Genomic DNA, 14,692 nt, shown 5'->3' on the forward strand with positions numbered 1-14,692 from the left:
TTCAACCAGAAAACAAAAATAATTCCTGTATTCTATGTAAGCAATGGTCAAGCAGACCTCATGCCATCTATCAGCATTCACCATATTTAGATACAGCACAAATACACAAACTTTATATAATTTATGACAGAACTTCCTGTCACCCTCATACACCCAGATCTTGGCATTCATTGACAAAGACAAACAAACTGCACTCACATGTCTTCGACCGTGATATCTTTCAGAATCTGGCAGTAATCCACGTTCCACACTGCCTGGTCGTCCCAAACTTTGGATGCCAGTAAAATTGCCCCCAGTACAATTCGCTTCCAGTTTGCTGGACAGATATCTATCTCTGCATAAGTTAGAAGTCTTTCAAGATATACCTGTGGAAATACATTAAAATCAAGACTTGATCTATTTTGCTATTAAGTAGGAATGATAAAACTATTCTCATAAACCCATTCCAGTGATTTTAAAACAGTAATCTGCTCTCAAGAAGATTCTTTTAGATTATTATATAACAAAGTTGTAGTTTTGAATACATATGTTTATGCCAAGCTCAAAACTGGATGTGATAAATCCATTTTGGTTGGCCTTTGCCTTCTGATCATACAACCCATTTCAAGAAGCCAAACACCAGACTCCTGAATACACCATTTCTTCTTTATCTCTGACTTATCCCTTCTTGCCACCCTAACACTGCAGAAAACCTTAATGTTATCTCATAATACTGTAAAACAAAATATCACCAGCTGTTCAAAAAATTGTTTTCCTTCCTAAGGAAGGCAAAATGCTATTTAAATACAAAATCACCTATTTCAAGTTATGTGTCGAGAGCATTACAAAAACCAGAGGTTTGACTTTTTAGTTACAGCATCACTCTGAAAAGAATTTGCTGTATAAACTTTGATATTGGGAGATCATGGAAACACAAAGCTTAGTAAAAAGCTGGGGAGATGTGAATCTCCCCAACATCTGTCCTACCTGATGGTTCTGTATAAACAAACCCCTTATACTCTGTATTGCACAAAACAACTTCTCAACTTTGTGAGCAAAACTGCTCCTTGAATTATAAACAAACACCATTCCCTGGAATTGTCCCTGGGAAGCAGAAAACTTCCTGAAAGCAACACACCATGCTAATGCAGAAAGCATACATCATACCACTCAGATTAGGAAACTAACTTAATTTGCTTCACATCAGTGCTCTTCACTGTTAATGTCAACCTTTTAAACATTAACTTTTCCCATGCAGTTTTACTAATTTTGAACGAATACTCCACATCCATGGATAAGTAAAGCATACAAAAAATCAGAAAATAATATCCTTTCTTATGTGCAGCTGCAGCTTAGAAAGAGAGAGAAAAAGAGAAAACTAAGTAAGGATTTTGCTATGGATTCAAATTCAAAGGCATTTGGAGAAGAAAAAGTAAACAGATAAGGATGATTTTTGCAATACATAGAATCATAGAATAAGTTGGATTGGAAGGGACCTTTAAAGGCCATCTAGTTCCAAGTCCCCTGCTGTGGGCAGGGACACCTTCCATTAGACCAGGTTGTTCAGAGCCCCATCCAACCTTGCCTTGGACATTTCCAGGGATGGGGCATCCACGGCTTCTTTGGGCAACCTCTTCCAGTGTGTCTCATCATCCTCACAGTAAAGAATTTCTTCCTAATATGTAATGTAACTCTACCCTCTTTCAGTTTAAAGCCATTCCCCCTTGTCATGTCACTACAAGCCCTTTTAAAAACTTTGTCTCCAACTTTCCTGTAAGCATCCTTTAGGTACTGGAAGGGCTCTCTGGAGCTTTCTCTTCTCCAGGCTGAACCAGCTTCAGCTCTCTCAGTCTGTCTTCATAGGAAAGGTGCTCCAGTCCTCTGATTAGCTTCATCACTCTCCTCTGGACTCACTTAGCAAGTCCATGCCCTTCTTATACTGGAGACCCCTGAGCTGAATGCACTACTCCAGGGGGGTCTCAGGAGTAGAGCAGAGGGGCAGAATCACCTCCCTTGACTTGTTGGTTGAGCCTCTTTTGATGCAGCCCAGAATACTGTTGATTTTCTGGGCTGCAAATGTGCATTGCCAGGTCATGTCAACTTCTTGACAATCAACACCCAAAAGTCCTTCTCCTCAGATCTGCTCTCAATCCATTTTCTGCCCAGCCTGTATTTGTGCTTGGGATTGCCCTGACCCAGGTGCAGGACCTTGCACTTAGCCTTGCACAGGTGCACCTCCTCAAGCCTGTCAAGGTCTCTATGGATGGTAAATGAACTTACACCAAGTAAAAAGGAAGAGTAAACTTGCTACTATTTTCCCACCAGCACATGCTTGTGAAATCAGCTTTAAAAATTAAATAGGAGCTTTGTAAGACACTATTCCTACACCACCTTCATTACCATATTGGTGCTCCTTCCAATAGTATGTTGAGGGATGTGGGTAATCACTCCTGCTTCCTTGGTGATAACTAGGGCTTAACTCCAGATACAGTTTGCTGGAATGAGGCTCTGTATCATCCTTTGATAAAACTGAAGATGGTAAGTAGCTCTCCAGGAGAAAGGTGCTTAGTGTGGCTTTCGTCTCCTTTCTTGAAAACGCATTGAAAGAGAACATTTTGTTTTATTCATTTGCTGTGGTCTCCTTGGCTCAGTCTTAGGTTTTAAGCATATGTGTTCAAGTAAGAGAAGACAGAAAAAGAACAAGACTTCTTGCAGTAAACATTTGTAAAAGCTTATCAAGGTCCTCAGCTAATGTGGGAACTCACTGTAACCTAAGACTCATGACAGCATCAGTGTATCTTTGGGAGACATTACTGTAGTTCTTCAGCTTTCTACAAAGCTTGTTCAGCTCCACATGCAGTCTTTGTTCTAGCTCTATCTAGCTCTAGTTTGGGGAGAACCCATTGACTGCAGACAGGGAAACTTAGGCAGAGGAAAGTCTGGTACACACTTGAACTCTCACGCTGCTCATGTAGAGCAACCTCCTAACAGCAGCATACACACAGCCAAGTGAGCTCTGTCTCCAATGCAAATGTGCCAAAATTCATTATTCCTGACAAATGGAGCTCTTGGTGCTGGCTTCATCTCAGAGCATTTCAATATACAAGGTCCCAGTGGGACACAGTATCAGCCCAAGCACCAATGATGGGACATCAGAGTAGGACAGGTAGAGTCTGCCAGGCCCTCAGTAGCCTTTGCTACTAAGGGGATGCTTCTGGCTGCTGTGAAGATGTGCTGAATCATTACAGACTCCTGGAGAAGGGCCAGGTGACTAGGCCTGTTTGAAGAGGAAGGCTGGTGGGGTGGTTAGTCACTACACTACTCATCCCAAACAAACTTATGGCTGGTGGGAGAACACCACCTGCTTTTGCTGGCAGAAGCCAGCGAGTCTTCCCACACATGCAGGCAGGCATGCTCCACCCCATTTAAAAAAAAATTTAAAAAATCAGTGAAAATGTTGGCCCTGTAATGGTGAATGTGAGATATGGAAATACCATGTGTATGCAATCATGTCCACACATTGAATAGTGTCTTAAACACTGGGGTCATTTCCTTAAATACAGGTTTTGTATCAGACTTGGGATTCTGAGTGTAGTATGTGGTTCAGTGTATTTGTCTGTTGTAATGAATTTTACTGGCTTAATTTTCAAAAGCAGAACACTTTCTACATTTTCTTTAGAACTAGCTGCTATGAAGTCATATAATAAAGCTGAATTTTAAAAGATCACAGTAGAAAAGAATATTACAACTCACATCCCAGAATGCTGGAAGAAATTTACTTATGTGTCAAAAGACCAAAAAAATTGTAGAAGAAACAATGTGAGAAATGCTTTTTTTCCTAAACAAAAGTCAGAAAACCTCCTCTCCTTTGATTTATTGTGGCAGGTGTTCCTTTCAGAACCAGAACTAATAAGCTTTTAGTATTTACAAGTATAATTTGCTCCACCCAAGTTTAACAGCTGTATCCATGCTCAAGAATGGAACTAAAGCTTGAAACAAATTGAAGCTGTTATATAGCTTTTACTTTCTTCAATTTAATTCATTGTGCACAGTGCCTGAAAGTAACCTTTCATGGCAAAATGTTTCAGTACTTCTCTCTTAAACATTCAAAAGCTGAATTCCCAAAAGACACAGATTTATTCTGCTTTAATTCAACACCTGGATCTGCCCAAACACTTTAGTAGCATCCAACAGCCATCTTCACCACACTTACCACTGCCCACTTAGTTCTATGACTCTATGTTTATATATATTTTTACAGAATGATAACAGGAGTACCTAAATAGTTTAAGTTACTTTTGTGACATTAGCAGAAACTTTAACGACTTCAGTCAAACAACATCTCATTCTCCATTTTTCCCAGTTTACAAAGAACAACTCAGTGTTAATACCAACAACACTACAATACTGAAAACTCATTTATATCATAATTCAATTCTTGGCTGAAATGAAAATGCAATTCTGATTGGGAAAATGCCAATGGACACTGCTCTATCAATACATTTTTACTGACAATCTCAATACCTCAGAGTATATCCCTCCATTATTAGTCTACTGCATTTGGGAATGAACCACATGGTTTTACATGACTGTCAGTCTAACAAGTTTTGATGGACAACACTTGCACCTCGTTGGGGACATTTGATAACTGAGTACAGGTTAGAAGATACACTCTACAGAGTTGAGATTTCAGAAGAGCAATATTGGATTTTCCATCTCTTCCCACAGGCTTATACCAAGACTTCACAATGATTGACCTTTATACTTGGAGGATCAGCAAATTATTATTTAATCGTAACTGAAACAAATTGGGTGATTTGCCTTTGTTAAGAACCCATTTATCTGAATGAAAAAGAATTTATTTCTCCTAATTAAATGAAATTACCACTCCATGGGTATAGATAATCCCAGATTGGCTTCGAGTTCAATGAACTCTGGAGAGGTTCATTAGCTTAGATGCAGCACCACAGGAACGTAGTTAAATGGCTTCTAAAGCCATTTCAGGTCCAGCAGAGGTACAGAACTGATTTGTTTCAGCACACATCTTCAGCTCACAAATCTGCCAGACCTGAAATGACTCCATGCTGACCTAGTTTGAGTGCCTCTGCTCTTGATTCTCAAGACCTGGGCTTGCAATGGCATGGTGGAGAATGGCACTTTGCCATCCATTATAACCACTACTCCTTGGGGACTTTTTGAATCCAAACACAGAACTGTACCATAGCACAAACTAACAGGATCAGCTCCTGCAGTGCTGCTCCAGCAGAGCCACTCCTGAGCCAGAACTAATCCCTGGGGTGATTATCTGCAGTTGGGTGAATCCATCCTGCACTTTCCAAGCGTCTGAGAGTAACCACAGTATCCAGTGCTGCCCCAGTTATCTAGGATGTCAGGCTCCCCATGATCCTGGATAGCAGAGCGTTGGTTACACAACATCCCAATCAAAAGAACTTAAATCATTTGAAGAAACTGGAAACTAAAGATAGTACTGAAGAGTTCAGTTTTAATTAGCGTGAAACAGCATCTCATGTTTCCCATATCAGAGGATATTATAGCAGACTTGGTATATTATATAATACACACAAGTGAAAATACTGGAGAAGATTGGGGGTTTTTTTCCCCTTCAGGGGGATATATACCAAATATGAAAGTGTCAAATCATTTCATTTCAGTATTTCATAATCCCCCAAACTACTCAAATTTTATTAAAAACTATGGAGTTCTCACAGAAGTTTGGCTTATCTTTGTTACTTCATTCTGAAGCTGTTCAACATTAACTTCCAACACCCCACTGATTACCACTCTGCAGTTGCAGTCTAAGCATCAAAACACCATAATCCTTTTTTTAGGCTTCCCTGAAGCAATGGGGAAGGTTTTCTATGGATGTTATCAAATTTCCATCCTTGAAGAAATTCAGAACTCAACAGGTCACACTCTGATCAGCCTGATTCAGCTGGTCATGTTTTGAAAGGAGGCCAAACCAGACATGACCCCCAGAGGTGCCTTCCAATCTAAATTATTCTGTGATTATATCTGTCTGCAGTACCAGAATTTCCTGTGGTGCCACATGGAGAGGTCAGAAGTTGTGCACTGCCTCCAAGGAGGCTAACTGGGAGTCTCTGCATACTAAAGAAATGGGCAATCATCAAGGAATGTCACTGACGCCACTGGAGTAATTCTGAATTTTGTGGACAGAGCAAAGCATCATCTTCACTCTTGCAGTTTTTATATAGCTTTATGTCAAATTCTATCTCTATTTTACCAATAAAACTCTAGTGGCTTTAATTATTTCTCACTTGATTTACACTGACAGAATGGAGACAATGGTTTTGATATTTTCCTTAACATAATTGAGAATCTCCTAATAAACATGTATTTGAAAAACCCTCCTTCCCTCCCTCACTAGGTAACCCACACTGCAAGTTGCAGGAGCATAGAGCAACTAACAAAAACATTTCCGACCACACTGCAAGTTGCAGGGGCATAGAGCAACTAACAAAAACATTTCCATCCCAACATATCATGGCAAAATACACGGTCCTCTCTCTTTAATGAGAAAACTTCCCTGTGTCACTATGTCTTGAAACTAAACCGATATCTATACGAAAAAGATTATAATTGGTAGTGGGTCTCATATAGCCAAATCACAGCTCTAATCCAATCACTAAAGTGCCATATGCTCTGTTCTAAGCAATCAGCCAATTCCCTACCATGACTCTCCAGAAATAACTGCTCTGCAATTGCCCAGCTGGGCATTTAAAATGTTCCACAAAGGTCTGGTGCCATCCATTTGGTGGAAAAGGATATCACATCATCCTCGCCAACTCATCCCATTTTTATTTTGGAGACCAAATGTTGAAAAGAAAGAACAAAAGCCATCACGAGGCTCTGAAAAAATGTGAAAAACTGCAAAGTACACTGTAGATATTTATAGGAAACACAATGGAACTGAGAGGAAACTCACACATCTCCAGGTTTGCCCCTTAATTAGCTGATTTTAAGACAGATATCTGTAATACATATAAAATGCACTTGAACTATTAGGCAACATTGACTTTCCAGTCTAAAACTGGCAGGAGTGTTCATTCCTTGCCCACACAGGAGCCCTTAGAGAGGCATCAGCAAACAAACACCCATTCTTGGACTGAATGTCCTCTTCTCTTGCAGATTTAAAAAGAAATCCCTTCTAATCTCCACCCTGAATGTTCTCTTTTCATTAAGTGTATATCCCTCAGGTCTAAAGCAAGAATTGACTAAAGGGATGTAAGTAGTAACTAATAATCATTCATGTGTTGTATATAGGGCTGTAGTCAAAAGATGATTACAGCCCTAAACCCAGGGAGTCTAGTAGTCCTGCCAGCACTCAGAGCACAGGTTTGAAGCCACTGTTCCTCCTGACCTCCTCCAGACTGTACCCTGACACATGTCCAGCTGCCAAAGGGCTCAGAATTGACAGCACAGGTGGAGGGACCTGATCATTTTCTTTTGCATTTTTGTTTTCTTTTAAATAAGTATTGGATTTTTGATATATCCATTGAAATGTATTTTCTAAAAATGGTATTAAAAATATCCCAGTGAAACAAAATTCATACGGATTTTTGATATATCCATTGAAACGTATTTTCTAAAAATGGTATTCAAAATATCCCAGTGAAACAAAATTCATAACATTTCTCTGTTCTTCCAACACACAGAAAACAAAATTCTCCTCAAACAGAATAATTTTCACAACACGGTTCAACAATATTCTCTCTTCACCTAGTTGCTGAAAATGTGACTATAGAGTACAATAAGAACTCAGGAACATTTGGATTAATTAAGTCCCTATTTTTCATAAGAATTTATTCTTACATACTTCCAATTTTAAATTTCCCAATATCAAATCCCCTCAGTCACAGTATGAACTTCGTAATGTATTTCCAAAGCACTCTCCTCTGAAGTTCACAGAATAATGCAGCTCATGTGCTGTATGTATTCACATACCACTGGATCTGATACATAAAGTCTATAGCATGAAGATCTACAATAGCTGCAAACGCAAAATGTGTCCTCTCTGAAACTACGTGGACACAGAAGTATATTAAAAGCCTTAAATCTGGCCCATTTGCAAAAATCTCAGAAAGTCATGCCAAGGTGTGCTGGTTTGAGCTGAAGTAGAGTTAACTTTCTTCACAGAGGCTAGTATGGGGCTATGTTTGGGGTTTGTGCTGAACACAGAGTTGATAATGCAGAGGTGTTTTTGTTATTGCTGAGCAGAGCTCACACAGAGCCAAGGCCTTTGCTGCTTTCCATCCTGCCACACTGGCAAGGGAGTTGGGGATGCATGGGAGACTGGGAGGAGACACAGCTGGGACAGGTGACCCAAACTGACCCAAGGGATATTCCATACCATAGCACATCATGCTCAGTGTATAAGGTGGGAGGAAGAAGGAGGAAGGGGGGACATCTGGAGTGATGGTGTTTGTCTTCCCAAGGAACCGTTACGCGTGATGGGCCCTGCTCTCCTGGAGATGCTGAACACCTCCTGTCTGTGGGAAGCAGTGAATTCATTCCTTGTTTTGCTTTGCTTGTGTGTGCAGCTTTTGCTTTCTCTATTAAACTGTCTTTATCTCAACCCATGAGTTTTTGTAGCTTTTACCCTTCTAATTCTCTCCCCCATCCCGTTGGTGGGCAGTGAGTGAGAGGCTGTTGGTTCTTGGCTGCTGCTGGGGTTAAACCACGACAAAGGCAAAGCAGAAAACTTAGATTATTCTGCTCTTCAGGTCCAGTTCATAGGATTGTTCTCACAGAACAAAAGAACCAAGCATAAATTTTTAATTCTCCTGATATGCAAACTGTATTGTCTTCCTGTTGGTATGGGTAAAACTCCTGTTCACATTCTCATTTGCCATCCAATTAGTAGATTAACATAAGTACAATTTGCCACCTCTGCACTTGAGCTGGTGAAGAGGAGACAGGCATTTCTCAGTTTTAGCAAGGGTGGGAATACTCTGGAGATGCACACAGGTGTTACTTTTCTCACAAAGTCAGGTCACAGAGCACAGTTCAGCTATTGAATGGGATTAAACCCACCATTTGCAAAGCTTTAAATTGGCAATACAATTCTTAAAACTAATTTTATTCTTATGGTAATATTTTATAAATAAATCACGTGGACTAGTATTTCATTGTTTCCACCTGAGATTTTAATCTTGCACCTATCAGTATGGGAAATCCCTTGGCAGCTCCGGAGGCTGTGTGAAAATTAATTTTTTGGTTTAATTATAGATTGGTTTTGCTGTAATAGTGGAGGTTTTAATTGAAATATTTTAATTAAGTGCTTGAAGCAACATAATGCCAGCTTTTTGCTGGAAACTAGCTTATCTCACAGTCTGGAGTTTCACATTTACTTGGCTGCTGTGCTGAACATAGACTCCTATATAACTAATTGTTACTGCTGCTTCTACCTGGCTCATGACACAGATCAAGACAAACAGTGAGTGCATTCAACCACACACCTTGGACCATGTTAATAACGTGGGCAATAAAAAGGGGTGCTTAGGACTGTTTAAAAATAATTAGAGGGAGTGAAAGAAAAATAAAGCTGCAGCATCTTGTTCAAAATGTACTGTGATCCCCAGATACACTTCCTGCCATCTGGCAACCCTCCCAGGAGGAACAAGTGGCAGACAGGGCTATCAGATTGCTCTCTGAGGGACAGCCAGACTATGGCAAAACATAAGCTCCAGCAGGGAATGCTGATCTCTTCTTCTCCAGACAGGATATCAAAACTGGAAGCACTTGCAAGGTTCATAAATAGCAGTATCAACACTATTAAGATTTCAGGAGTGTGGGGAGGGCAGAAGGGTTGATTGCCTTTTCACAGATTAATTTCCACATTTGAATAGTTCAGAAACAACACAATCTGTGTCTGGTGCCCCTCCTGATGACACTAACAAATTAAGAAATGGGATGCAGAAGTACAGACGAAACTTAGAATAGCAGCAGCAGAATTTCATACTTGTAAAATACTATCCAAAAACTCTGAACATTTCTGGAAAGAGAGGTCAGGCAGGTGCTATTACCCTGAAAACATGGTCAAGATTAGCCCTGCACCAAATCTATCTGTAAACACCTGCATGGCTGCCTTGAGAACTAGGCTATAATACATTTTCCTGTTACCATTGGGCTGGGTAAAAAACTCAGGACACCTAAGTTTTCAGGCACTAACAACTATGGAAAATGCCTCTGTAATACAAAAATGAGTTAAAAACATTTAGACTTCATTGGAGGTCACACCAAAAGAATTACTTGCAAGGAAACCACATGAGAACCAGAAGAGGCAAGGAAGTAGTTACAAATAATACAAATACATACCTGGGTTAACAAGATTTGTGAGAAAGATCTTTCCATGCATTGCAGTAACAGGAAGGTATTGTTATTACAAAAACACCCAGCTCTCTTCCTTTCTACTAAAAAGTTACCTTATTGATCACATAAAATAACCTAAAAGTGAACAACAGATAACTACAACAGGGTTCCACATATTTGACAGTGGATTAATTAAATTACAGAAGAATACACTGATTCACACAACATATCTTGTCCCCAGCAGAAAATGCTTAGGAAGAAAAGGGAGAAGGACAAGCACTTAATGCAATTATGTAAAAGAAACAGGCAAGATGTCATTTCAGAAAACAAATTATGGCTGGGTCAAGTAACTAGGTAGAGCAATACTATAAAATGTAAGGGTGGAGCACTGCAGGGTGTTTCTTGCCCTATTTCTCTCCTATTCCTGTTCTATACTGGCTAATACAATTCATTCTGACTGTCTGAAGGAGAAGAGCCTGCCAACTAAACTTAGAAGCCAAGGGAAACAGATTAACAGAGGAAATGAGAAGGTCTGCTCTTCAAAATCCACCTTCTCCAAATTCCCCTTCTTACACCTAAAATGCATAACAAAGCTGTTATGAATCCACATGTTGTAGTGGCAAAAAACAATTTTTGTTGTTTTAAAATCTCTGAGTCAAGAACACAGCCAAAACTGTGCCTGAAAGCTGAAGAGACTTGTCAGAGTAGGCAGAATAAAAATTTGCAAGAAAATTTAGAAATTCCCAGCTGGTGGAGATCACTTTATCTCCTTTAATCCACATTACTATGCTGATCCACACCAGCTGAAAATTCGAACCTTCTTTTGTGTTGTGCTATTTTTAACTAGCTAAACTTCAGACTTGAGTACAATTGCTCAATCCCATGACAAGTATAGTGGAAATAAAAAAGAGCCTTCACCAACATGTCCCAATCACTCACTGAATCCTTCATGTGCCTGTCAATTCTTATTAGTGCTATTGAATTACCTACAGCTGTTCCAAAGACTCTGCTGGGAACTACAGTGAGACACAGCAAACTCCCACAAAAGTTGAAGCCTTTCTGTTTTTTTAACACTCCCTCCCGTTCAGACCACCTATGCCACCTGCATTTTTTATTAGTCCCCTTGATGGCCTGTAACATTACCACTCTGTGAGGGCAGGACCCCAGGTTTTGTGTAGCATGTTACCCAATCTCTTCTTCCATCACTTACTCTCCCCAAGAAAATGAACTGCAGTATCTCTTCCCATGAAGAAATTTCCTTGGTCTCCATGGTGAAGGGAAATTTCCTGGCAGCACCTAGATCTATTAAATCCTACAAACCCAAGCTTTGAGAACAGAAGTGGGTCTGTGAGATGGTTGATGTCATCTCTCAGCCACTCACCAGGGTGACAATGGCACATTCAGCAGTCAGTTGAGCAGCACTGAACAACGTCCGAACAAAGCGGTAAATCTGTTTCTGCTCCGGGTCGTGTTTGTCATAGTCTGGTGGCACTTCGGATTTCTAAGGAAGAAATACTTCCAAATAGGTGACTGAAACAAAACAAAGCAGACAGGAAAAAAAAAAAAAGAGAGCTCATGTGAAAGGGATAGATGAACTTACCGAAAGGGGATGAAGGTTTTCATCAAAAATATCTAAGAGCATTCTTCCGTCTGCGTCCCTAAAAAGCATTAAAAGCAAAGCAGTGTCATTATTGGAATGTGACAGCACACAGCCCTCAGACACAGGTGTAGTGGTCAAATTCCAGCACTCCCCATGCTGTGGGGTGCTTAGAAACACTGCAGAAATGGGATTTTCCAATAAGAGTTGCACCTATTCTGCCATAAGGTTCTCGTGTAATATCAAATTCATGTTACAGAGATGCTAAAATATTCAGCTTTCCATGCCCAAGATATACAACTCTTGTGCTCTTTACTGTCAGGCTTAAGAAGTACTACTATAAACTCGTGATAAAATCAGCCCAGCTTACTCTTTTTTAACTCCATCATGTACAGACCCTTACAATCTCTTCATTCCTCCTCCGCCTTTATTGTCAACATCATGCACATTTAGAAATATGCAATGCCATTTTAAAAGCAATTCTTTAGTTAATACATATGTACTTCACTTTTTCCTTATTTAGAAAACTCCACCACACTAATGACTTCTGAAAGCAAAAGGGAGCACATACAAAAAATTCAGACAAAATAATATTCCTATTCATTGGTTTCATTTGCTATTTCTCTCAAAACCCTGTAGTGCAATATTGGCATGCAAGTTGATGCAACTTCACAAGCCTAAGATTCAGGATGCAACATAAGATATTTACTGTGTAACTTTGGCTGGAACACTAACAATCACAAGTGGCATAACAGTACCAGTTAGAACTGGCACTTTCTGGACAGATGCATCCATGTGATGTACTTATTCCAATCCCATCTTTATTTTTAGCATCCCTGGTACTCTGGTCATAGAGTTCTTCAGAGGGAAACCACTGAATGTGTTTTCTGTCTTTACTCAGCAGCACGTGACAGAGCATGCAAACCACAAGTTTGACAGTGGATTCATATCTGCAAAATGTATTTATTAGCAGCTAACATTTAAACCTCAACACCTGAAGGTGGAAATTTTTTCTGCTAAAAAGCAGCTAAGACTGGAAATAAACACTTTTTTTTTTTTACCCCTACATAAAAAAAAACCCTAGTATCTTAATGCAGAGGTAGTCTCCATGGAATCATTGTTGTGCTACAGTAAACTATGGCCCTTCACCATGAGAAGAGAGAAGAAATAATTTCCTATTTTATTTCTTCAAGTTGTAGTTGCTGCATGCTATGAAGGCACATTTGATTGCCCTTAAAACTGCATTGCAAAAAAAAAAAAAGTTGAGAAGTTTTCATTTTCACTAACATTCACATTGTACTCTTTCAAAAATGGACCAACTACTGATGGACCTAACCATACTTCACAGTTAGTTTGTTGGGGGTTATTTTATTGCATTTCTTTCTTTTGCAAATTCACCAATACTTATTATTTCTTTCAAAAACAAGATGGGTGTAGTTTTTTTACCACTTGTTGAAGAGCTAAACACAACAAAAGCTGCAGACAACTGATCAGTGTGACTATGATAGCAGGCACTGGGAGAAGAAGGAATGATAATTGGAATGTTACAATCAAATGAAATGTGGGAAACCTGAAGAAATATCATATTTCATGTATAGTTTTTCCAAAAACTGAGACTGGTGGGAGTTTGAAACATGAGGAAGTAATTTTGTTTTAAGCCTCCTGTGCAGGAGAAAACGAACAACTAAATACTGTCTGAAAACCTTTTCTCTGGCAAAGCAGATGCTTTACTTGTTTTCTGTCAAAATTAACCTTGAGTCCACATAAATTGTGGTGGTTTTGTAGTCCCCACCCCCATAATGAACAAAAATCTACCACATACGTCAACAATTTCCTCTTTGCTTATAATGGCAGGAAAGAGAACATATGTTTTGCTCTTGCTGTTTCAGCAGCAAGTACAACTGAGTGCTGTTAGCTCATTGTCCCTCCATTCCTAAATCAGAGGCAACTGAAGACAGAACAGTCATTTCACATCCTTCCATTGACAGACACGAGGCTGCTCCCGCGCCGCTGCCGAGAGCGTCGGTCTCAAGCGTCTCAAGCACGCACAGCACAGCACATCTCCACCCCAGCTACACTCTGGGGGAAGCAGCAGCAACCAGTTCTTCCTGAATAAATCACTTCTCCATCCCAAAAGTGAAAGGACAGATAGCACCTTTCCCAGCAAGGTAACATTCATAATGCATTTGTTTTCAAGATGCTGACACAAGGCTCTTCGTTTTATAAGGGTTTAGTTTCTGTCTACAAGTTTGAGGTCAAATTTGCATCGAGTTCTGCAAGCTCAGGAATGGGCATATTTTACTGCAGACAGAAATTGACTCCATGGCAACTGGCATGAAGTGAGTCTGGTAGACTGTGGCTCTGAGTTCCTCCCAACCTGGGAGCTCTTAATGAGGTGTCTCATCCTTTGTAGTCCCCATTCTCCCAAGCCTTTTACTCAGCTGGCATGGCACTTAACAGAGCACTTAAGAACAACTTATTTCCACAAAACTTTAGAGTCTGATTATCTTTGAGATCTCTATTATTTAGTCAAGCATAGTAAAAATTGACTAGCTAACCAAACTAACCCAGGGACCCTGGAGAAAAGGGGAAAAGGAACCACAGATGAATAAACTAGTAATCCAAGCGCAACCACTCATGCCTCATCTCCTAGGAAATGAGATTAGAAGTTTGCAAGAACATTTCACTCCAACTTTTGCTTTATTTATTGCCGTGTTTCAGTCCAAGGCCCACTGACATCTTGGAAAGTCTTCAAAGAGCTTTCAG

The 14,692-nt window shown here is 39.9% G+C and overlaps 1 protein-coding gene across 2 annotated transcripts in view; it reads right to left on the bottom strand.

Annotated features, from left to right (window-relative positions):
* CCNY (cyclin Y) overlaps positions 1-14,692 on the bottom strand; it is a 45,721-nt gene that overhangs the window by 9,145 nt on the left and 21,884 nt on the right. For both annotated transcript variants that reach the window (XM_009074342.1, XM_009074343.1), the window contains 3 exons: positions 11,930-11,987; positions 11,711-11,830; positions 199-365 (listed from right to left, as the gene is read on the bottom strand). In XM_009074342.1, coding sequence (XP_009072590.1) covers positions 199-365; positions 11,711-11,830; positions 11,930-11,987 — 345 coding nt within the window. The remainder of the gene's footprint in view (positions 1-198; positions 366-11,710; positions 11,831-11,929; positions 11,988-14,692) is intronic.

Source organism: Acanthisitta chloris, unplaced genomic scaffold, assembly GCF_000695815.1.
Source record: "Acanthisitta chloris isolate BGI_N310 unplaced genomic scaffold, ASM69581v1 scaffold6845, whole genome shotgun sequence".
Taxonomy (NCBI): domain Eukaryota; kingdom Metazoa; phylum Chordata; class Aves; order Passeriformes; family Acanthisittidae; genus Acanthisitta; species Acanthisitta chloris.